Genomic DNA, 23,702 nt, shown 5'->3' with positions numbered 1-23,702 from the left:
CAATTGTGTTCGTTGTCTGTTATGCCTGCCCATACCATAACCACACCACCACCACGGGGCACTCTGTTCACAACGGGGACATCAGCAAATGGCTCGCACAGTTGAAAATGAGGTTAATCCGTGAAGAGCACACTTCTCCAGCATGCCAGTGGCCATCGAAGGTGAGCATTTGCCCGCTGAAGTCAGTTACGACGCCGAACTGCTGTCAGGTCAAGACCCTGGTGAGGACGACGAGCACGCAGATGAGCTTCTCTGAGATGGTTTCTGACAGTTTGTGCAGAAAGGATTTGGTTATGCAAATCCACAATTTCATCAGCTGTCCGGGTGGCTGGTCTCAGACGATCCCGCAGGTGAAGAAGCCGGATGTGGAGGTCCTGGCTGGACTGGTTACACGTGGTCTGCAGTTGTGAGGCCGGATGGAACTACTGCCAAAATCTCCACAATGACGTTGGAGGTGGCTTATGGTAGAGAAATAAACATTCAATTATCTGGCAACAGCTCTTTTATTTTAGCTCATGAAACACGAGACCAACACTTTTACATTTTTGTTCAGTGTACTTCAGCGTGTTGCACCACAGTAACCCGATGAGCAAAAGCCTAGGCAGCAACAAGGGGAGCTTACGCAAGTGTTCAGGTTTCAGGCGTGATGAACCTCCTAATCAAGTATATGTGGTTCACCGAACCACCTCTGTTACACTACCTTTTAACACCTAGATGGGATAGATAGAGAGGAGACAGGCAGTTAGATCTGTTCCTTACCGTCTGACTGCCCTCAGGTGGGATTTATTAGCTGTTAATGGGAAGCTCAAGCTCGTGCTCATATTACTGCGGAAATTCCTTGGTTATCTAACAGGCACACATACTGCCTCTCCTCATACACACACACCCATACACACCTCTTTGACGCTCCAGCTCAAATCGATGTGTGAGAGGAGGGAGAGGATGGAGAGGAGGAGAGGAGGTTGGGTTGTGTGTGTGGGAGGAGTGTATGTGAGGGAGAGGAGGGAGAGGAGGGGACGAGGTTGGGTTGTGTGTGTGGGAGGAGTGTATGTGAGGGAGAGGATGGAGAGGAGGAGAGGAGGTTGGGTTGTGTGTGTGGGAGGAGTGTATGTGATGGAGAGGAGGAGAGGAGGTTGGGTTGTGTGTGTGGGAGGAGTGTATGTGATGGAGAGGAGGGAGGGAGAGGAGGGTTGTGTGAGGAGTTGGGTTGTGTGTGTGGGAGGAGTGTATGTGATGGAGAGGAGGAGAGGAGGTTGGGTTGTGTGTGTGGGAGGAGTGTATGTGATGGAGAGGAGGGAGAGGAGGAGAGGAGGTTGGGTTGTGTGTGTGGGAGGAGTGTATGTGATGGAGAGGAGGGAGAGGAGGAGAGGAGGTTGGGTTGTGTGTGTGGGAGGAGTGTATGTGATGGAGAGGAGGAGAGGAGGAGTTGGGTTGTGTGTGTGGGAGGAGTGTATGTGATGGAGAGGAGGGAGAGGAGGAGAGGAGGTTGGGTTGTGTGTGTGGGAGGAGTGTATGTGATGGAGAGGAGGGAGAGGAGGAGAGGAGGTTGGGTTGTGTGTGTGGGAGGAGTGTATGTGATGGAGAGGAGGGAGAGGAGGAGAGGAGGTTGGGTTGTGTGTGTGGGAGGAGTGTATGATGGATGGAGAGGAGGGAGAGGAGGAGAGGAGGTTGGGTTGTGTGTGTGGGAGGAGTGTATGTGATGGAGAGGAGGAGAGGAGGTTGGGTTGTGTGTGTGGGAGGAGTGTATGTGATGGAGAGGAGGAGAGGAGGAGAGGAGGTTGGGTTGTGTGTGTGGGAGGAGTGTATGTGATGGAGAGGAGGGAGAGGAGGAGAGGAGGTTGGGTTGTGTGTGTGGGAGGAGTGTATGTGATGGAGAGGAGGGAGAGGAGGAGAGGAGGTTGGGTTGTGTGTGTGGGAGGAGTGTATGTGATGGAGAGGAGGGAGAGGAGGAGAGGAGGTTGGGTTGTGTGTGTGGGAGGAGTGTATGTGATGGAGAGGAGGAGAGGAGGTTGGGTTGTGTGTGTGGGAGGAGTGTATGTGATGGAGAGGAGGGAGAGGAGGAGAGGAGGTTGGGTTGTGTGTGTGGGAGGAGTGTATGTGATGGAGGAGAGGAGGAGAGGAGGAGAGGAGTTGGGTTGTGTGTGTGGGAGGAGTGTATGTGATGGAGGAGAGGAGGAGAGGAGGAGAGGAGGTTGGGTTGTGTGTGTGGGAGGAGTGTATGTGATGGAGAAGGCATGGGTCTGTATGAGGTGAAGGTGACAAGTGTTTATTGACTTAAAGCATTATTCATTTCAATGTGTGTGTGTCAATCAACATGTTAATTATACAGTTAGAAAGCAATGTATAGACAGGAATTAACAACACATTGTATATATACACCACATAAATACGCATTTGACAAAATACACGTCCTTGTGTGACAGTGTCTATACAGTACCTGTAATATCTATGTCGGAATGATAATCAGCGTGTGTGGGCACACACGCCTGTGTGTGTGTGTGTGTGCACATTCCTGTGTGTGTGTGTGCGGGCATATGAGTGTGTGTATGTGTGCCTGTGTGCGTGCTTGTGAGCATGCTTTTGTGTGTGTGTCCTGGGGCTCTGAGGTAAAAAGGTGTCAATCTGTCTCAGTGGTGTGGGTTTCAGGGTGGTGGAGAAGGGGAGGGGGATGGCTAGGTAACCAAGTAGACTAAGGTCGAGTTACACCGGTTCCTGTCTCTCTCTTTCCCAAATGCAGATAACTCCTCTGCTCTTCATTTAATATTTTCTAAAGCTTGAACCCCATTTATTTTTTGTTGAGTTTGAGGGCTCTGCAAGGGATCTACAACCAACTGAAAAGTACTTAATCTTACATTTGGAATGTTCTGAAACATTCTGCAACCATCTGGAAAATTTTAGAACCTTATGATCCCTGTTGACATCTTGAAGCCACCTGAGGAACTGAAGCTATTTTTTGTTTCTCTGACTAGTCTGTGGTCTCTACCTGTCTGTACTGGTCTTTGCTGGTCTGTACTAGTCTGAACTGGTCTGTAGTGGTCAGGATGCGAGGGTTAGAGCTAAAGGCCCTCAGTGCAGCGTTGCTGGTCCTTTCAGTGGTTATCACCTCTCATTGTCAGTCGGACTCTTCAGGTAGGTATGTGAGCATGTTTGTGTGTGTGTGGTCTGTCACCCTTTGAACTTCCTGACTCTCTGTTCCTCTTGGCCCCACTTACATTTATAGTATTGTTTCCAACCTTCCCTTGACTCCTTCCCTTGTCTCCTATTCTTCATGACCTATCATTTGAAATTACATGATATGTGTAAGCAAATGAAACATTGGTAGTTTGGCAAACAATGCTCAGACCCCCTAAATGCCTAGGGCTAAGCTCAATGATTTTAGCTCAATGCCTAGGGTTTAGCTCAATGACTTTAGCTCAATACCTAGGGTTTAGCTAAATGAGTTTAGCTCAATGCCTAGGGTTTATCTCATTGCACTTAGCTCAATGCATAGGGTCTAGCTCAATGAGTTTAGCTCAATGCTTAGGGTTTAACTCATTGAGCTTAGCTCAATGCCTAGGGTTTAGCTCAATGCCTAGGGGTTGGCTCAACGGCTAAGGTTACACTCAATGCCTAGGTTTTAGCTCAATAACTAGAGTTCAGCTCATTGTCTAGTGTTTAGATCAATGCCGAGGGCTTAGCTCAATACCTAGGGTTTAGCTCAATGAGTTTAGCTCAATACCTAGGGTTTAGCTCAATGCCTAGGGTTTAGCTCAATGCCTAGGGTTTAGCTCAATGCATACGGTTTAGCTCAATGCCTAGGAGTTATATCAATGCATAGGGATTAGATCAATGCCCAGGGTTTAGCTCAATCCCTGAGGTTTAGCTCAATCCATAGGGTTTAGCCCAATCCATAGGGTTTAGCTCAATGCCTAGGGTTTAGATCAATAACTAGGATTTAGCTCAATAACTAGGGCTTAGCTCAACGAGTTTAGCTCAATGCCTAGGGTTTAGCTCAATGCCTAAGGTTTAGCTCAATGCAGAGGGTTTTGATCACTCCCTAGGGTTTAGCTCAATGCCTAGGGTTTAGCTCAATAACCAGGGTTTAGCTCAATGCCCAGGGATTAGCTCAACGCTCAGTATTTAGCTCAATGCCCAGGGTTTAGCTCAAAGCCCAGGGTTTAGCTCAATGCCTAGGGTTTAGCTCAATGCCTAGGGTTTAGCTCAATAACTAGGGTTTAGCTCATTATCTAGGGGTTTGCTCAATGCCTAGGGTTTAGATCAATGAGTTTAGCTAATTTCATAGGGTTTAGCTAAACACCCAGGGTTAGCTCAATACCTAGGGTTTAGCTCAATGCTTAACATCAATGCCTGGGGTTTAGCTCAATGCCTATGGTTTAGCACAATGCCTAGGGTTTAGCTCAATTCCTAGGGTTTAGGTCTGTACTTGGGGATTAGCTCAATACCTGGGGTTTAGCTCAATGCCTAGGGTTTATCTCAATACGTAGGATTTAGCTCAACATCTGGAGTTTAGCTCAATGAGATTAGCTCAATGCCTTGGGTTTAACTCAGAACCTAGGGTTTAATTCAAATCATACAGGTTTAGCTCAATGATTAGGATTACGCTCAATTTCTAGGGTTTAGCTCAAAGCCTTGGGTTTATCCCAATACCTAGGGTTTAGCTCAATGAGATTATCTTAATGACTAGGGTATAGCTCAATGCCTGAGGTATAGCTCAATGCATAGGTTTTAGGTCAATGCCTGGGGTTTAGCTCAATCCCTAGGGTTTAGCTAAATGCCTAGGGTTTAGCTCAACACCTAAGGTTTAGCTCAATGAGATTAACTTAATGCCTAGGGCATAGCTCAATGCCTAAGGTGTATAGCTCAATGATTAGGGATTAGCTCAATTCCTAGGTTTTAGCTAAATGCCAAGGGTTTAGCACATTGCTTAGGGTTCATCTCAATGAGTTTAGCTCATTGCCTAGGGTTTAGCTCAATGCCTAGGGTGTAGCTCAGTTCCTAGGGTTTTGGTCGATACTTGGGGATTAGCTCAATGCCTAGAGTTTAGTTCAATGAGTTTACCTCAATACCTAGGGTTTAGCTCAATGTATAGAGTTTAGCTCAATGCATAGGGTTTAGCTCAATGCATAGGGTTCAGCTCAATATCTACGGTTTAGCTCAATGGGTAGGGTTTAGCTCAATGAGTTTAGCTCAGTGCTTTGGATTTAGCTCAAAGCCTAGGATTTAGCTCAGGTTACAAAGTGGCTCAGTGACTCGTGTTTGCATCTCAATGTGAAAAAAACTGTTTGCATGTTCTTCACAAAGATGGCAACAGATGCTACTGAGCCAGATGTCTATGTGTCAGGGGAGAAGCTCCAGGTGGTATCTAATTTTCAGTACCTTGGCATCATACTTGATTCCAACCTCTCTTTTAAAAAGCATGTGAAAAAGGTAATTCAAATAACTAAATTCAACCTAGCTAATTTCCGATTTATACGAAATTGTTTGACTACAGATGTAGCAAAACTGTACTTCAACTCTATGATACTCCCCCACTTAACATACTGCTTGACTAGTTGGGCCCAAGCTTGATGTACAACATTAAAACCTATTCAGTCTGTCTACAAACAGGCTCTCAAAGTGCTTGATAGGAAGCCCAATAGCCATCATCATTGTCACATCCTTAGAAAGCATGAGCTCTTGAGTTGGGAAAATCTTGTGCAATACACCGACGCATGTCTTGTATTCAAGATCCTTAATGGCCTGGCTCCCCCTCCACTCAATATTTTTGTTAAACAGAAAACCCAGGCATATGGCAGCAGATCCACACGGTCTGCCATGAGAGGTGACTGTATAGTTCCCCTAAGGAAAAGCACCTTTAGTAAATCTGCATTCTCTGTGAGAGCTTCCCATGTCTGGAATACACTGCCATCAGACACACATAACTGCACCACATATCACACTTTCACAAAATGCTTGAAGACATGGCTAAAGGTCAATCAGATTTGTGAACATGGTCCCTAGCTGTGTGTTGCCGCTTTCCATGTTGTCTGTTGTCTGTTGTCTGTTGTCCGTTGATTAATTAATGTGCACTGTCCCTGTAAAAATAAAAAATAAACTCAAACTCAAACTCAAACCTAGGGTTTAGCTTAAATCCTACAGGTTTAGCTCAATGATTAGGGTTTAGGTCAATGCCTAGGGTTTAGCTCAATGCCTAGGGTTTGTCTCAATCCCTAGGGTTTAGCTAAATGCCTAGGGTTTAGATCATTGTCCAGTGTTTAGCTAAATGAGAGTAGCTTAATGCCTAGAGTATAGCTCAAAGCCTAAGGTATAGCTCAATGCCTAGGTTTTAGGTGAATGCCTAGGATATAGCTCAATGTATAGGGTGTAGCTCAATGCCTAAGGTAGAGCTCAATGCCTAGGTTTTAGATCAATGCCTAGGGATTAGCTCAATGCCAAGGGTTTAGCACATTGCCAAGGGTTTAGCTCATTGCCTTGGGTTCAGCTCAATTAATTAAGCTCAATGCCTAGGGTTTAGCTCAATAACTATGGTTTAGCTCAATTAGTTTAGCTCAATGCCTAGGGTTTAGCTCAATGCCTAGGGTTCAGCTCAATGCCCAGGGTTTAGCTCAATATCTAGGGGTTAGCTCAATATCTAGGGGTTAGCTTAATAACTTGGGTTTAGATCAATACGTTTAGCTCAATTCCTAGGGTTAGCTCAATATCTAGGGATTTTTTCAACACCTTGGTTTTAGCTCAATACCTAGGGTTTAGCTCAATGCTTAACCTCAATGCCTGGGGATTAGCTCAATTCCCAGGTTTTTGCTCAATTTATAGGGTTTAGCGCAATGCCTATGGTTTAGTTCAATGCCTAGGCTTAAGCTCAATACCTAGGGTTTTGCTCAATTAGTTTAGCTCAATGCCTCGGGTTTAGCTCAATATCTAGGGGTTAGCTCAAAATCTAGGGGTTAGCTCAATGACTTGAGTTTAGATCAACCAGTTTAGCTCAGTTCCTAGGCTTTGTTCAATAACTAGGGATTTTTTTCAACACTTAGGTTTTAGCCAAATACCTAGGATTAGCTCAATGACCAGAGTTGAGCTAAATCCATAGGGTTTAATTAAATGCCTGGGGTTTAGCTCACTGCCTAGGATTTAGCTCAATGTCTAGGGTTCAGCTCAATATCTAGGGTTTAGCTCAATGATTTTAGCCTAATGATTTTAGCTAAATTCCTACGGTTTAGGTTAATGCCTAGGCTTAAGCTCAATGCATAAGCTATTGCTCAATGCCTAGGGTTTAGCACAATAGCTAGGGTTTAGCTCAATGATTTTAGCCTAATGCCTAATGGTTTAGCTCAATTCCTAGGGTTTATGTTGATACTTGGGGTTCTGCTCAATGCATGGGGTTTAGCTCAATGCATAGGGTTTAGCTTAATGAATTTAGCTCAATACCTAGGGTATAGCTCAATGCATAGGGTTCAGCTCAATATCTAGGGTTTAGCAAAATTATTTTAGCCTAATGATTTTAGCTCAATTCCTAGGGTTTAGGTCAATGCCTACGGTTTAGCTCAATGCCTAGGGTTTAGCTCAATAGCTAGGGTTTAGCTAATTGATTTTAGCCTAATGCCTAGTGTTTAGATCAATACCTAGGGTTTAGCTCAATTCCTAGGGTTATGTTGATACTGGGGTTTTGCTCAATGCATAGGGTTTCGCTTAATTAATTTAGCTCAATACCTAGGGTATAGCCCAATGCATAGGTTTCAGCTCAGTATCTAGGGTTTAGCTCAATAGGTAAGGTTTAGCTCAATACGTTTTTCTCAATGCCTAGGGTTGAGCTCAATGCCTAGGGTTGAGCTCAATGCCTAGGGTTTAGCTAAATACCTAGGATTTAGCTCAATATCTAGAGTTTAGCTCAATGAGTTTAGCTCAATGCCTTGGGTTTAGCTCAATACCTAGGGTTTAGCTCAATACCTAGGTTTTAGCACAATATCTAGAGTTTAGGTCAATGAGTTTAACTCAATTCCCTGGGTTTAGCTCAAAGCTTAGGGTTTAGCTCAATGCATAGGGTTAGCCCAATGCCTAGGGTTTAGCTCAACGCCTACAGGTTTATCTCAATGATTAATGTCTAGCTAATGCCCTGGGTTTAGCTCAACACCTAGGTTTTAGCTCAATGCGTAGGTTTTAGCGCAATGGCTAGGGTTTAGCTCAATACCTAGGGTTTAGCTCAATACCTAGGGTTTAGTTCAATACCTAGGGTTTAGCTCAATGCCTAGGGTTTAGCTCAACGCCTAGGGTTTAGCTCAACGCCTAGGGTTTAGCTCAATGCCTAGGGTTTAGCTCAATGATTAGGGATGAGCTCAATTCCTGGGGCTTAGCTCAATGCCAAGGGTTTAGCTGAACGAGTTTAGCTCAATGCCTAGGGCTTAGCTTAATACCTTGGGTTTAGCTCAACACCTAGGTTTAAGCTCAATCCCTAGGGTTTAGCGCAATATATAGTGTTTAACCCAATACCTAGGGTTTAGCTCAATAAGTTTAGCTCAATGAGTTTAGCTCAATTCCCAGGGTATAGCTCAATGCCTAGGGTACAGCTCAATTCCTAAGGTTTTGCTCAGACCCTAGGGTTGAGCTCAATGCCTAGTGTTTAGCTCAATCACTAGGGTTTTGAAATAAACCTTTGCTTTGGGTTTAGCTCAATGCCTAGGGTTTAGCTCAAAGCATAGGGCTTAGCCCAATGCCCAGGGTTTAGCTCGATGCCTAGGGGTTTAGCTCAATGCCTAGGGTTTAGCTCAATGTCTTGGGTTTAGTTCAATGTCTCGGGTTTAGCTCAATGCCTTGGGTTTATCTCAACTCCTGGGGTTTAGCTCAATGTCTAGGGTTTAGCTCAATGCCTAGGGCTTAGCTCAATGATTAGGGATTAGCTCAAATCCTAGGGTTTAGCTCAATGCCAAGAGTTTAGCTCATTGCCTAGGGTTTATCTCAATGAGTTTAGCTCATTGCCTAGGGTTTAGTTCAATACCTAGTGTTTAGCTCAATGTCTAGAGTTTTGCTCAATGACTTGGGTTTAGCCCAATGCCTCGGGTTTAGCCCAATGCTCAGGGTTGATCTCAAAGCCTAGGGTTTAGCTCAATGCCAAGAGTTTAGCTCATTGCCGAGGGTTTAGCTCAATGCCTAGGGTTTAGCTCAATGCCTAGGGTTTAGCTCAATGACTTGGGTTTAGCCCAATGCCTCGGGTTTAGCCCAATGCTCAGGGTTGATCTCAAAGCCTAGGGTTTAGCTCAATTCCTAGGGTTTAGCTCAATGCCTAGGGTTTAGCTCAATGAGTGTAGCTCAATGCCTAGGATTGAAGTGAATCCTAGGTTTTAGCTAATTTGGTATTTTTCTGTGTTCCCCTCCACATCTACTATTGGTTGTATTTGTTGGATGAGAAAAAAAAAAGTTGCGACTAAATATTTTGTGACTAAAGTTAAATTTATCTTGAATGATTCATTGATTCCTGTTATGAGGAAAGCAGAGGTCGGCCCTGAATGTGTTTATGTGTGTTATTCTGCACTGGCTGATTGATCGACAACTGTTGCCTCCAATAGACTGCTCCCAGGCTGAGTCATGTGACCTGTGTGTCGGAGACTCCACCCTAAATCTGACTGGCTGTGTCTGGAGGGTCTGCGGGAACAGTGACACACACACACACACACACACACACACACACACACACACACACACACACACACACACACACACACACACACACACACACACACACACACACACACACACACACACACACACACACACACACACACACACACACACACACACAGGTAAGACAACCCTCCAGGTCTTTACCAGATGATTAAATTATTCAGTGTGTCAGGATCTGACCTACACACACCATCCCTCCTCTCTCTCGTAGGTAATGATACTGGGTGTGTATCCGATCAGGGTGATTCTCAGAACTGTAATGTGACAAACGACCCAGCCATGTGCACAGGTGAGTAACACACACACACACACACACACACACACACACACACACACACACACACACACACACACACACACACACACACACACACACACACACACACACACACACACACACACACACACACACACACACACACACACACACACACACACACAAAATAGACAATGTGAGTAAAAACTATTTGCTAAATAACAATAACATTGATTACATTTCCTTATGTGTTTTTAGTCATAGAGATAGCGGAAGAAGGTGAAGGGGACTCAGGTGAGATTAAACTCAACATTCCATCACTTTATCCATCCCTTATTGATCTCTCTATTATTACTCATCCCTCTCCCCCTCTCTCTCTTCCCATATCTCTCCTTCTCCCCCCCCCCCACCCTCCCCATATATCTCCGCCTGTCAGATGAGTCTCCTCCAGAGCCATCAGAGTTCTCCCAGGCCAGCTTTGACATGTCCAGTTTCATAGGAGGCATCATCCTGGTGCTGTGTGTGCAGGCTGGGGGATTCTTCGCCATGCGCTTCCTCAAGAAAGATACCACCTACGACCCCATGTGAGTGAGGGTGTGTGTGTGTGTGTGTGTGTGTGTGTGTGTGTGTGTGTGTGTGTGTGTGTGTGTGTGTGTGTGTGTGTGTGTGTGTGTGTGTGTGTGTGTGTGTGTGTGTGTGTGTGTGTGTGTGTGTGTGAGAGAGAGAGAGCGAGCAAGAGACAATTAGGCAACAACAAATTCAATCCCTTTTAGACAACTTCCTGGACAAAACTTTCCATTGTAATACTGACGGTGTAAACTTGACAGTAGGAAACCTAAACAGTACATTTGACCTCAGCTTCACTATCAAATCTAAAAATGTCAAACAGAAAACCCGAAGACAATTAACAACAATGACAAATGGTTTGATAAAGAATGCAAAAACCTAAGAAAGAAATTGAGAAAACTATACAACCATAAACAGAGACCCAGAAAACCTGAGCCTACACCTTCACTGTGGTGAATCACTAAAACAATACAGAAATACACTACGGAAAAAGAAGGAACAGCATGTCAGAAAAGAGCTCAATGTAATTAAAGAACCCATAGAATCTAACCACTTCTGGGAAAATTGGAGTGAACTGAGATGTATTGATAAACCACTTCTCCAATCTTTTTGGCTCTATAACAAAGAACAAACAGTAAAAAAATATACATGATCAAATACACATCATAGAATCAACTATTAAAGACCAGAACCCACTGGATTCTCCAATTACTTTGAATGAACTACAGATACAAACCCTCCAACCCAAAAAGGCCTGTGGTGTTGATGGTATCCTCAATGAAATGATAAAATATACAGACCACAAATTTCAATTGGCTATACTTAAACTCTAACATCATCCTCAGCTCTGGCATCTTCCCCAGTATTTGGAACCAAGGACTGATCACCCCCAATCCACAAAAGTGGAGACAAATTTGACCCCAATAACTACCATGGGATATCCGTCAACGGCAACCTTGGGAAAATCATCTGCATTATCAATAACAGCAGACTCTTACATTTCCTCAGTGAAAACAATGCACTGAGCAAATGTCAAATTGGCTTTTTACCAAATTACCATATGACAGACCACGTATTCACCATGCACACCCTAATTGACAAACAAACCAAACAAAACAAAGACAAAGTCTTCACATGATTTGTTGATTTCAAAAAAACTTTTGACTAAATTTGGCATGAGGGTCTGCTATACAAATTGATGGAAAGTGGTGTTTGGAAAAAAAGGTGATGTGACTATCATTAATGTGATGACTGCTGTTTACCAAATATTTACCTACTACGTTTACTTATTACTCAATTAAATTAATCATGTAACAATTAACTCATTCGGAATTTGGAGCACCATGGGAACAGTTTTTTACCGAGTTACTATCTCCTGAATTAAACTCTAAAGATGATCTAAATATCTCTTACATCAATTATAGACAAATATTAATTATTACCTCATCAGTCACATTGTTAATGTCGCATAAACCTTGGATATCTGCACGAACTCTAACCTAAGTGATGAATCAGCGATACACAAATTGGCTTAATTATTTAGCAACTAACTAAATCATCACACCAAATACGTAAACACACATACAATAAAAACAGGTCCCTAGTTGACTAACAAAAGCATGACCGTTTGGTTACGCAATGGAAAGGGAGGGACAAAGAGTAAACTTATCATACATATGGAAACTGTGCTCACTGTAACCAGAATACTTAGCACAGTAACAACCACAGAAATGCAAAATATATTTACGTGTAGATGTCTTTCTCTGTCGTCACCACTCGATCCATCTATGGGAAGTGGTTTGATGTAAGTCTCTGGTTTTCCACCATAGTTACAATGTCCTTCTTAGTTGTAGACTTCTTTTCTTCTGGAGTGTTCATTAGAATAGGTACTTCAGATGTACCACACACAGTGTTCTGAGGGATCTATTTATTTAACAAGGCAAGTCTGTTTAGAGCAAATTCTTAATTACAATGACGGTCTACCAGGGAACATTGGGTTAACTGCCTTGTTCAGGGGCAGAACGATAGGTTTTTACCTTGTCAGCTCGGGGATTCAATCTAGCAACCTTTCTGTTTACTGTCCCAACGCTCTAACCACTAGGCTATCTGCCTCCCCTTCTTCTCTCGTCTTTGGTCAAAATGTCCTAGACTACTTTACATGCATGGCTGCAGATGGTGCATGTTTTAGTCTAGTTTACAAAGTTCTAAACATTTCAGCGTGTGGACCGTGGCCTCACATTCTCTGGTCACAATGGTTGATTATTCAGGGTACAGCTAGGACCAGAGCCTGTAGCGGTTCCCGGACCCGACTTCATTCCCGCTGAAACAAACAAAAAAAACCACTCCCTGATGCTTCCCTTAGATGAGACGTTATTTTGTAACGTTGTTCGCTGAGAGTCGGGAAGCAAGTTCAGGGAGTGAGTGTTTTAATAAATAAACACAACAATAATACAACATAAGAAACACGAACAACGCACAGACATGAAACTGTCATGTTTTGTCTTAGATTGTCTTGTCATTTTGCTTTTCCCTCTGTTCATTTTCCCCCTGCTGGTCTTTTAGGTTCGTTCCCCTTTTTCTCTCTCCCTTCCTCTCTCTTCTCTCTATCGTTCCGTTCCTGCTCCCAGCTGTTCCTATTCCCCTAATCAATCATTTAGTCTTCCCACACCTGTTCCTTATCTTTTCCCCTGATTAGAGTCCCTATTTCTTCCCTTGTTTTCCGTTCCTGTCCTGTCGGATCCTTGTCTATTGTTCACCGTGCTGTGTCTGTGTATCGCCCTGTCGTGTCGTGTTTCCCTCAGATGCTGCGTGGAGAGCAGGTGTCTGAGTCTGCTAGGTTCAAGTGCCTTCCCGAGGCAACCTGCAGTTCTTGATCGAGTCTCCAGTCTGTTCTCGTCATTACGAGTGGAATTATGTCTTATGTTTGTAGAATTACTTTACTGGATTAAAGACTCTGTTTTCGCCAAGTCGCTTTTGGGTCCTCATTCACCTGCATGACAGAAGGATCCGACCAAAGAATGGACCCAGCGACTACAGACGTTCGTAACACTGCCGTCGAGATCCAAGGAGCCATGCTCGGCAGACACGAGCAGGAATTGTCTGCTGCTCGCCATGCCGTGGAGAACCTGGCCGCTCAGGTTTCCGACCTCTCTGGACAGTTCCAGAGTCTTCGTCTCGTGCCACCTGTTACTTCCTGGCCTGCCGAGCCTCCGGAACCTAGGGTTAATAACCCACCTTGCTACTCCGGGCAGCCCACGGAGTGCCGCTCCTTTCTCACCCAGTGTGATATTGTGTTCTCTCTCCAACCCAACACATACTCTAGCGAGAGAGCTCGGGTTGCTTACGTCATTTCACTCCTTACTGGCCGGGCTCGAGAGTGGGGCACAGCTATCTGGGAGGCAAGGGCTGATTGTTCAAACAATTACCAGAACTTTAAAGAGGAGATGATTCGGGTTTTTGACCGTTCAGTTTTTGGTAGGGAGGCTTCTAGGGCCCTGGCTTCCCTATGCCAAGGTGATCGATCCATAACGGATTACTCTATAGAGTTTCGCACTCTTGCTGCCTCTAGTGACTGGAACGAGCCGGCGCTGCTCGCTCGTTTTCTGGAGGGACTCCACGCAGTGGTCAAAGATGAGATTCTCTCTCGGGAGGTTCCTTCCAGTGTGGACTCTTTGATTGCTCTCGCCATCCGCATAGAACGACGGGTAGATCTTCGTCACCAAGCTCGTGGAAGAGAGCTCGCGTCAACGGTGTTTCCCTGCTCCGCATCGCAACCATCTCCTCCTCTGGCTCAGAGACTGAGCCCATGCAGCTGGGAGGTATTCGCATCTCGACCAAGGAGAGGGAACGGAGGATCACCAACCGCCTGTGCCTCTATTGCGGATTTGATGGACATTTTGTCAATTCATGTCCAGTAAAGGCCAGAGCTCATCAGTAAGCGGAGGGCTACTGGTGAGCGCTACTACTCAGGTCTCTTCATCTAGATCCTGTACTACTATGTCGGTCCATCTACGCTGGACCGGTTCGGGTGCTACATGCAGTGCCTTGATTGACTCTGGGGCTGAGGGTTGTTTCATGGACGAAGCATGGGCTCGGAAACATAACATTCCTTTCAGACAGTTAGACAAGCCTACGCCCATGTTTGCCTTAGATGGTAGTCATCTTCCCAGTATCAGATTTGAGACACTACCTTTAACTCTCACAGTATCTGGTAACCACAGTGAGACTATTTCTTTTTTGATTTTTCGTTCACCTTTTACACCTGTTGTTTTGGGTCATCCCTGGCTAGTATGTCATAATCCTTCTATTAATTGGTCTAGTAATTCTATCCTATCCTGGAACGTTTCTTGTCATGTGAAGTGTTTAATGTCTGCCATCCCTCCCATTTCTTCTGTCCCCACTTCTCAGGAGGAACCTGGCGATTTGACAGGAGTGCCGGAGGAATATCATGATCTGCGCACGGTCTTCAGTCGGTCCCGAGCCAACTCCCTTCCTCCTCACCGGTCGTATGATTGTAGTATTGATCTCCTTCCGGGGACCACTCCTCCTCGGGGTAGACTATACTCTCTGTCGGCTCCCGAACGTAAGGCTCTCGAGGATTATTTATCTGTGTCTCTTGACGCCGGTACCATAGTGCCTTCTTCCTCTCCGGCCGGGGCGGGGTTCTTTTTGTTAAGAAGAAGGACGGTACTCTGCGCCCTGCGTGGATTATCGAGGGCTGAATGACATAACGGTTAAGAATCGTTATCCGCTTCCCCTTATGTCATCAGCCTTCGAGATTCTGCAGGGAGCCAGGTGCTTTACTAAGTTGGACCTTCGTAACGCTTACCATCTCGTGCGCATCAGAGAGGGGGACGAGTGGAAAACGGCGTTTAACACTCCGTTAGGGCATTTTGAGTACCGGGTTCTGCCGTTTGGTCTCGCCAATGCGCCAGCTGTTTTTCAGGCATTAGTTAATGATGTTCTGAGAGACATGCTGAACATCTTTGTTTTTGTCTATCTTGACGATATCCTGATTTTTTCACCGTCACTCGAGATTCATGTTCAGCACGTTCGACGTGTTCTACAGCGCCTTTTAGAGAATTGTCTCTACGTGAAGGCTGAGAAGTGCTCTTTTCATGTCTCCTCCGTTACTTTTCTCGGTTCCGTTATTTCCGCTGAAGGCATTCAGATGGATTCCGCTAAGGTCCAAGCTGTCAGTGATTGGCCCGTTCCAAGGTCACGTGTCGAGTTGCAGCGCTTTTTAGGTTTCGCTAATTTCTATCGGCGTTTCATTCGTAATTTCGGTCAAGTTGCTGCCCCTCTCACAGCTCTTACTTCTGTCAAGACGTGTTTTAAGTGGTCCGGTTCCGCCCAGGAGCTTTTGATCTTCTAAAAGAACGTTTTACGTCCGCTCCTATCCTCGTTACTCCTGACGTCACTAGACAATTCATTGTCGAGGTTGACGCTTCAGAGGTAGGCGTGGGAGCCATTCTATCCCAGCGCTTCCAGTCTGACGATAAGGTTCATCCTTGCGCTTATTTTTCTCATCGCCTGTCGCCATCCGAACGCAACTATGATGTGGGTAACCGCGAACTGCTCGCCATCCGCTTAGCCCTAGGCGAATGGCGACAGTGGTTGGAGGGGGCGACCGTTCCTTTTGTCGTTTGGACAGACCATAAGAACCTTGAGTACATCCGTTCTGCCAAACGACTTAATGCCCGTCAAGCTCGTTGGGCGTTGTTTTTCGCTCGTTTCGAGTTTGTGATTTCTTACCGTCCGGGTAGCAAAAACACCAAGCCTGATGCCTTATCCCGTCTGTTTAGTTCTTCTGTGGCTTCTACTGATCCCGAGGGGATTCTTCCTTATGGGCGTGTTGTCGGGTTGACAGTCTGGGGAATTGAAAGACAGGTTAAGCAAGCACTCACGCACACTGCGTCGCCGCGCGCTTGTCCTAGTAACCTCCTTTTCGTTCCTGTTTCCACTCGTCTGGCTGTTCTTCAGTGGGCTCACTCTGCCAAGTTAGCTGGTCATCCCGGTGTTCGAGGCACTCTTGCGTCTATTCGCCAGCGCTTTTGGTGGCCGACTCAGGAGCGTGACACGCGCCGTTTCGTGGCTGCTTGTTCGGACTGCGCACAGACTAAGTCGGGTAACTCTCCTCCTGCCGGTCGTCTCAGACCGCTCCCCATTCCTTCTCGACCATGGTCTCACATCGCCCTAGACTTCATTACCGGTCTGCCTTTGTCTGCGGGGAAGACTGTGATTCTTACGGTTGTCGATAGGTTCTCTAAGGCGGCACATTTCATTCCCCGCTAAACTTCCTTCCGCTAAGGAGACGGCACAAATCATCATCGAGAATGTGTTCAGAATTCATGGCCTCCCGTTAGACGCCGTTTCAGACAGAGGCCCGCAATTCACGTCACAGTTTTGGAGGGAGTTCTGTCGTTTGATTGGTGCGTCCGTCAGTCTCTCTTCCGGGTTTCATCCCCAGTCTAACGGTCAAGCAGAGAGGGCCAATCAGACGATTGGTCGCATACTACGCAGCCTTTCTTTCAGAAACCCTGCGTCTTGGGCAGAACAGCTCCCCTGGGCAGAATACGCTCACAACTCGCTTCCTTCGTCTGCTACCGGGTTATCTCCGTGTCAGAGTAGTCTGGGTTACCAGCCTCCTCTGTTCTCTTCCCAGCTTGCCGAGTCCAGCGTTCCCTCCGCTCAAGCGTTTGTCCAACGTTGTGAGCGCACCTGGAGGAGGGTGAGGTCTGCACTTTGCCGTTACAGGGCACAGACTGTGAGAGCCGCCAATAAACGCAGGATTAAGAGTCCAAGGTATTGTTGCGGCCAGAGAGTGTGGCTTTCCACTCGCAACCTTCCTCTTACGACAGCTTCTCGTAAGTTGACTCCGCGGTTCATTGGTCCGTTCCGTGTCTCCCAGGTCGTCAATCCTGTCGCTGTGCGACTGCTTCTTCCGCGACATCTTCGTCGCGTCCATCCTGTCTTCCATGTCTCCTGTGTCAAGCCCTTTCTTCGCACCCCCGTTCGTCTTCCCTCCCCCCCTCCCGTCCTTGTCGAGAGCGCACCTATTTACAGGGTACGTAGGATCATGGACATGCGTTCTCGGGGACGGGGTCACCAATACTTAGTGGATTGGGAGGGTTTACGGTCCTGAGGAGAGGAGTTGGGTTCCGTCTCGGGACGTGCTGGACCGTTCACTCATTGATGATTTCCTCCGTTGCCGCCAGGATTCCTCCTCGAGTGCGCCAGGAGGCGCTCGGTGAGTGGGGGGTACTGTCATGTTTTGTCTTAGATTGTCTTGTCATTTTGCTTTTCCCTCTGTTCATTTTCCCCCTGCTGGTCTTTTTAGGTTCGTTCCCCTTTTTCTCTCTCCCTTCCTCTCTCTTCTCTCTATCGTTCCGTTCCTGCTCCCAGCTGTTCCTATTCCCCTAATCAATCATTTAGTCTTCCCACACCTGTTCCTTATCTTTTCCCCTGATTAGAGTCCCTATTTCTTCCCTTGTTTTCCGTTCCTGTCCTGTCGGATCCTTGTCTATTGTTCACCGTGCTGTGTCTGTGTATCGCCCTGTCGTGTCGTGTTTCCCTCAGATGCTGCGTGGAGAGCAGGTGTCTGAGTCTGCTAGGTTCAAGTGCCTTCCCGAGGCAACCTGCAGTTCTTGATCGAGTCTCCAGTCTGTTCTCGTCATTACGAGTGGAATTATGTCTTATGTTTGTAGAATTACTTTACTGGATTAAAGACTCTGTTTTCGCCAAGTCGCTTTTGGGTCCTCATTCACCTGCATGACAGAAACAGAAACAATAATGCCTGGGGAAGGAACCGAAGGGAGTGACATATATAGGGAAGGTAATCAGGGAAGTGATGGAGTCCAGGTGCGCGTAACAATGGTGACAAGTGTGCACCATAACGAGCAGCCTGGTGACCTAGAGGCTGGAGAGGGAGCACACCTGACACATAAAATTCGACATACCAATTATGATCTGGCTAAAAAATACTTTAGTCAGCTATAGAACCCATTGCCCTTCATGGTTGTGAGGTCTGGAGTCCGCTCACCAATCAGTAATTCACAAAATGGAACAAACACCAAATTGAGTCTCTGCATGCAGAATTCTGCAAAAATATAATCTGTGTACAACGTAAAACACCAAATAATGCATGCAGAGCAGAATTAGGCCGATACCTGATAATTATCAAAATCCAGTAAAGAGACGTTAAATTCTACAACCACCTAAAAGGAAGAGATTCCCAAACCTTCCATAACAAAGCCATCACCAACAGAGAGATAAACCTGGAGAAGAGTCCCCTAAGCAAGCTGGTCCTGGGGCTCTGTTCACAAACAGACCCCACAGAGCACCAGGAAAGCAGCACAATTAGACCCAACAAAATAATGAGAAAACAAAAAGATAATTACTTGACACATTGGAAAGAATTAACAATTAAAACACAGCAAACTAAACAGAGAGTACACAGTGGCAAAATACCTGACCACTGTGACTGACCCAAACTTAAGGAAAGCTTTGACTATGTATAGATTCAGTGAGCAAAGCCTTGCTATTGAGAAAGGCCACTGTCGTGACTTTACTTTCATTAATCTGATGACTGTTATTTATCTAATCAACTAACTGTGTTTAATCTTTACCCAATTAAATTAATCATGTAACTATTAACTCATTAGGATTTGGGGCACCACGAGAGCGGTTCTTGTGACACTTAGATTGCACACAGGTGGACTTCACTTATCTAATCATGATCGGTATCAGTATCGGCATTGAAAAATCATAATCAGTCGACGTTCAATTTAGTTTATTCTGCCTGTTCTTTTCCAAATGTATGAATATTTCCACATTGAACACTGTATGAGGATGAATTACAGCCCCAACATCTGTTTGATGAGTAGGCCTAAGCTTAATGATTCGGATGAAAAGACACTCTATCTAATTCATGTTTTTGCATATTTTCAGTGTGGAATCTGTCTATGTTTAGAAGGTTTATGGCCTAGGCTAAACAATTAATTTGCAAAATTGTAATTACTTCACTACTATGGCCGATTTATTGCCTTACCTCCTCATGCCATTTGCACACACTGTATATAAACATTATTTTTTTCTATTGTGTTATTGACTGTACGCTTGTTTAACTCTGTGTTGTTGTTTGTGTCGCACTGCTTTGCTTTATCTTGGCCAGGTCGCAGTTGTAAATGAGAACTTGTTCTCAACTAGCCTACCTGGTTAAATAAAGGTGAAATAAAAAAATTACAAATACTTTTAAAGAGTTACCATCTCCCGAATTAAACTTTTAAGGTCTTTACCTATCACATCCATAAACAGTCAATTTATTAATCAGAACTTTGTATCCTCCTTGCATTTGCAAATACCCGGCCTTGCTTATGATTCAATCCTACACAAATTGGTTTAATTATTTATTTACTAGCTAACTAAAATATAAACATACACACTTAATACATTAGAAACAAATCCCTAGCGGACTGACACAATATGCCGGCTTCTTACAAAAGACATGGAGAGAGACACTTAATTTTGGTACATTTTTAGAAACTACTCTCAAAGTAATCATATACTTTGCACACAAACCACCACCTGTTTGGAGTAAGAAATCATGAATGTAATTACATGTAAATGCTTTGTTTCACTGTGTATTTCTGATGGAACCAGGCCTTCTTGGAAAAGATGTTGGACCTTTTGTGGCACGCTTGTAAAGCTCTGATTGTCCAAAAGGGGTCCCCACCCATCTCTTCTACTGTTGTTCTCCTCTGCTGTCGTCCGGTATCTGGCGACTCATCATGTAGTCCTGAACAGAGCTACAGAGCTCACTCTACTTCCACTTGCTTTGGAAGATGATTCTTTGTAGATAGGCTAGCCAGCCGTGTCGATGGCTCTCAGTGGGGTGATGAGAGTAGTAGAATCGTCCCACTTAAATAAGCTTTTCAACATATTTTACTTAGGACAGCTAATCAGCCATACCAGTGATTGTCTGGGAGGTGACTTCATCGTCTCTACCTCGTGTTGAGATTTCAGAGTTCGAACCACCTTGGACGTAAGCTGCAGAGCAATGTCTTTCTGGTCTGATATGTTAATTCTTAACCCATCATTTTATACAGTTTATTCAAAAGGGGTGGTTCGTGTGGCTGACACTTTCTCTGACCTCACTCAAGGGGGCGGTGATTAATTACTTGTACAAAGTTATAGAAACAATTTCCTCTTATACTTTCTAAGATCACATCCCTCTCTAAACAAAATACTTTATGTTTCCTATTTCATACACAACGTAGAGGATGGAAACTTCACACATATAGTGTCTACTTTTCAAGTTACAATATTTCCTTTATGATATCTTTAATGACATCGCAAAATAACAACCAAATGACGTTAGTTGTCTTTGGATCGCCTCTGTCCATTCCACAGGTTCTATGTAGAAATATTGTTCCAGTATTCGCTTTAGAACATGTTAAAGTTCTGGCGGGAAAATGTCTGTGAACATTTTTTCCCTCAGAGATCCACAAAGAATCCACAAAGAATTTGAAAACACCCATATCTACTGGGTGAAATAACACAGTGCGCCATCGCAGCAACAATATTTGTGACCTGTTGCCACAGAGAAAGGCTCACTAAATTTTATCAGCATATCAAATGCGCGACCCGGGCTGGCAAAACCCTGGGTCCTTGTTATTCTAACTTCCGCAACGCATACAAAGTCCTCCCTCGCCCTCCTTTCAGAAAATCTGACCACGACTCCATTTTGTTGCTCCCAGCCTATAGACAGAAACTAAAACAGGAAACGCCTGTGCTCAGGTCTGTTCAACGCTGGTCCTACCAATCGGATTCCACGCTTCAAGATTGCTTTGATCACGTGGACTGGGATATGTTCCGCATAGAGTCGGACAATAACATTGATGAATACGCTGATTCGGTGAGCGAGTTTAATAGCAAGTGCATCGGTGATGTTGTACCCACAGCAACTATTAAAACCTTCCCCAACCAGAAACTGTGGATTGATGGCAGCATTCGTGCAAAACTGAAAGAGTGAACCACGGCTTTAAATCAGGGCAAGGCGAATGGAAACATGACTGAATACAAACAGTGTAGCTATTCCCTCCTCAAGGCAATCAAACAAGCTAAGCGTCATTATAGAGACAAAGTAGAGTCACAATTCAACAGCTCAGACACAAGAGGTATGTGGCAGGGTCTACAGTCAATCACGGACTACAAAAAGAAAACCAGCCCCAACGCGGACCACGATGTCTTGCTCCCAGACAAACTAAACAATTTACTTGCTCGCTTTGAGGACAATTCAGTGCCAACGACACGGCCCCCTACCAAAACCTGTGGGCTCTCTGTCACTGCAGCCAACGTAAGTAAAACATTTAAACGTGTTAACCCTCGCAAGGCTGCCGGCCCAGACGGCATCCCTAGCTTCGTCCTCAGAGCATGTGCAGACCAGCTGGCTGGTATGTTTACGGACATATTCAATCAATCCTTATCCCAGTCTGCTGTCCCCACATTCTTCAAGAGGGCCACCATTGTTCCTGTTTGCAAGAAAGCTAAGGTAACTGAGCTAAATGACTATTGCCCCGTAGCACTCACTTCTGTCATCATGAAGTGCTTTGAGAGACTAGTCAACGACCATATCATCTCCACCCTACCTGACACCCTAGACCCACTCCAATTTGCTTACCGCCCCAATAGGTCCACAGACGACGCAATCACAATCACACTGCACACTGTCCTAACCCATCTGGACAAGAGGAATACCTATGTGAGAATGCTGTTCATTGACTACAGCTCAGCATTTAACACCATATTACCCTCCAAACTCATCATTAAGCTCGAGACCCTGGGTCTCGACCCCGCCCTGTGCAACTGGGTCCTGGACTTCCTGACGGGCCGCCCCCAGGTGGTGAGGGTAGGAAACAACATCTCCACCCTGCTGATCCTCAACACTGGGGCCCCACAAGGGTGCGTTCTCAGCCCTCTCCTGTACTCCCTGTTCACCCATGACTGTGTGGCCATGCACGCCTCCAACTCAATCATCAAGTTTGCAGACGACACTACAGTGGTAGGCTTGATTACCAACAACGACGAGACGGCCTACAGGGAGGAGGTGAGAACCCTCGGAGTGTGTTGTCAGGAAAATAACCTCACACTCAATGTCAACAAAACAAAGGAGATGATCGTGGACTTCAGGAAACAGCAGAGGGAGCAGCCCCCTATCACCATCGACGGGACAGTAGTGGAGAAGGTGGAAATTTTTAAGTTCCTTGGCGTACACATCACGGACAAACTGAAATAGTCCACCCACACAGACAGCGTGGTGAAGAAGGCACAGCAGTGCCTCTTCAACCTCAGGAGGCTGAAGAAATTTGGCTTGTCACCAAAAACACAAACAAACTTTTACAGATGCACAATCAAGAGCATCCTGTCGGGCTGTATCACCGCCTGGTGCGGCAACTGCTCCACCCACAACCGTAAGGCTCTCCAGAGGGTAGTGAGATCTACACAACGCATCACCGGGGGCAAACTACCTGCCCTCCAGGACACCTGTGTTTGGCATCATTGTCATGCTGAAAGACCCAGCCACGTTTCATCTTCAATGCCCTTGCTAATGGAAGGAGGTTTTAACTCAAAATCTCACGATACATGGCCCCATTCATTTTTTCCTTTACACGGATCAGTCGTCCTGGTCCCTTTGCAGAATAACAGCCCCAAAACATGATGTTTCCACCTTCTATTTTGGTTTCATCTGACCATATGACATTCTCCCAATCTTCTTCTGGATCATACAAATGCTCTCTAGCAAACTTCAGACGGGCCTGGACATGTACTGGCTTAAGCAGGGGACACGTCTGGCACTGCAGGATTTGAGTCCCTTGCGGCGTAGTGTGTTACTGATGGTAGGCTTTGTTACTTTGGTCCCAGCTCTCTGCAGGTCATTCACTAGGTCCCCCCGTGTGATTCTGGGATTTTTGCTCATTGTTCTTGTGATCATTTTGACCCCACGGGGTGAGATCTTGCGTGGAGCCCCAGATCGAGGAAGATTATCAGTGGTCTTGTATGTCTTCCATTTCCTAATAATTGCTCCCACAGTTGATTTCTTCAAACCAAGCTGCTTACCTATTGCAGATTCAGTCTTCCCAGCCTGGTGCAGGTCTACAATTTTGTTTCTGGTGTCCTTTGACAGCTCTTTGGTCTTGGCCATAGTGGA

The 23,702-nt window shown here is 45.4% G+C and overlaps 1 protein-coding gene across 1 annotated transcript in view; it reads left to right on the top strand.

The window, feature by feature from the left end:
- The first annotated feature begins 2,836 nt into the window (after positions 1-2,836).
- The window catches only part of cd164l2 (CD164 sialomucin-like 2), a 22,057-nt gene continuing 1,191 nt past the window's right edge, over positions 2,837-23,702 (top strand). The window contains exons 1-5 of the mRNA XM_046325438.1: positions 2,837-3,129; positions 9,558-9,644; positions 9,884-9,961; positions 10,187-10,222; positions 10,365-10,512. Coding sequence (XP_046181394.1) covers positions 3,042-3,129; positions 9,558-9,644; positions 9,884-9,961; positions 10,187-10,222; positions 10,365-10,512 — 437 coding nt within the window. The 5' untranslated portion in view covers positions 2,837-3,041. The remainder of the gene's footprint in view (positions 3,130-9,557; positions 9,645-9,883; positions 9,962-10,186; positions 10,223-10,364; positions 10,513-23,702) is intronic.

Source organism: Oncorhynchus gorbuscha, linkage group LG24, assembly GCF_021184085.1.
Source record: "Oncorhynchus gorbuscha isolate QuinsamMale2020 ecotype Even-year linkage group LG24, OgorEven_v1.0, whole genome shotgun sequence".
Classification (NCBI taxonomy): Eukaryota; Metazoa; Chordata; class Actinopteri; order Salmoniformes; family Salmonidae; genus Oncorhynchus; species Oncorhynchus gorbuscha.
The sequence above is the reverse complement of the archived record's forward strand: the minus strand, read 5'-3'. Positions and strand labels throughout refer to the sequence as shown.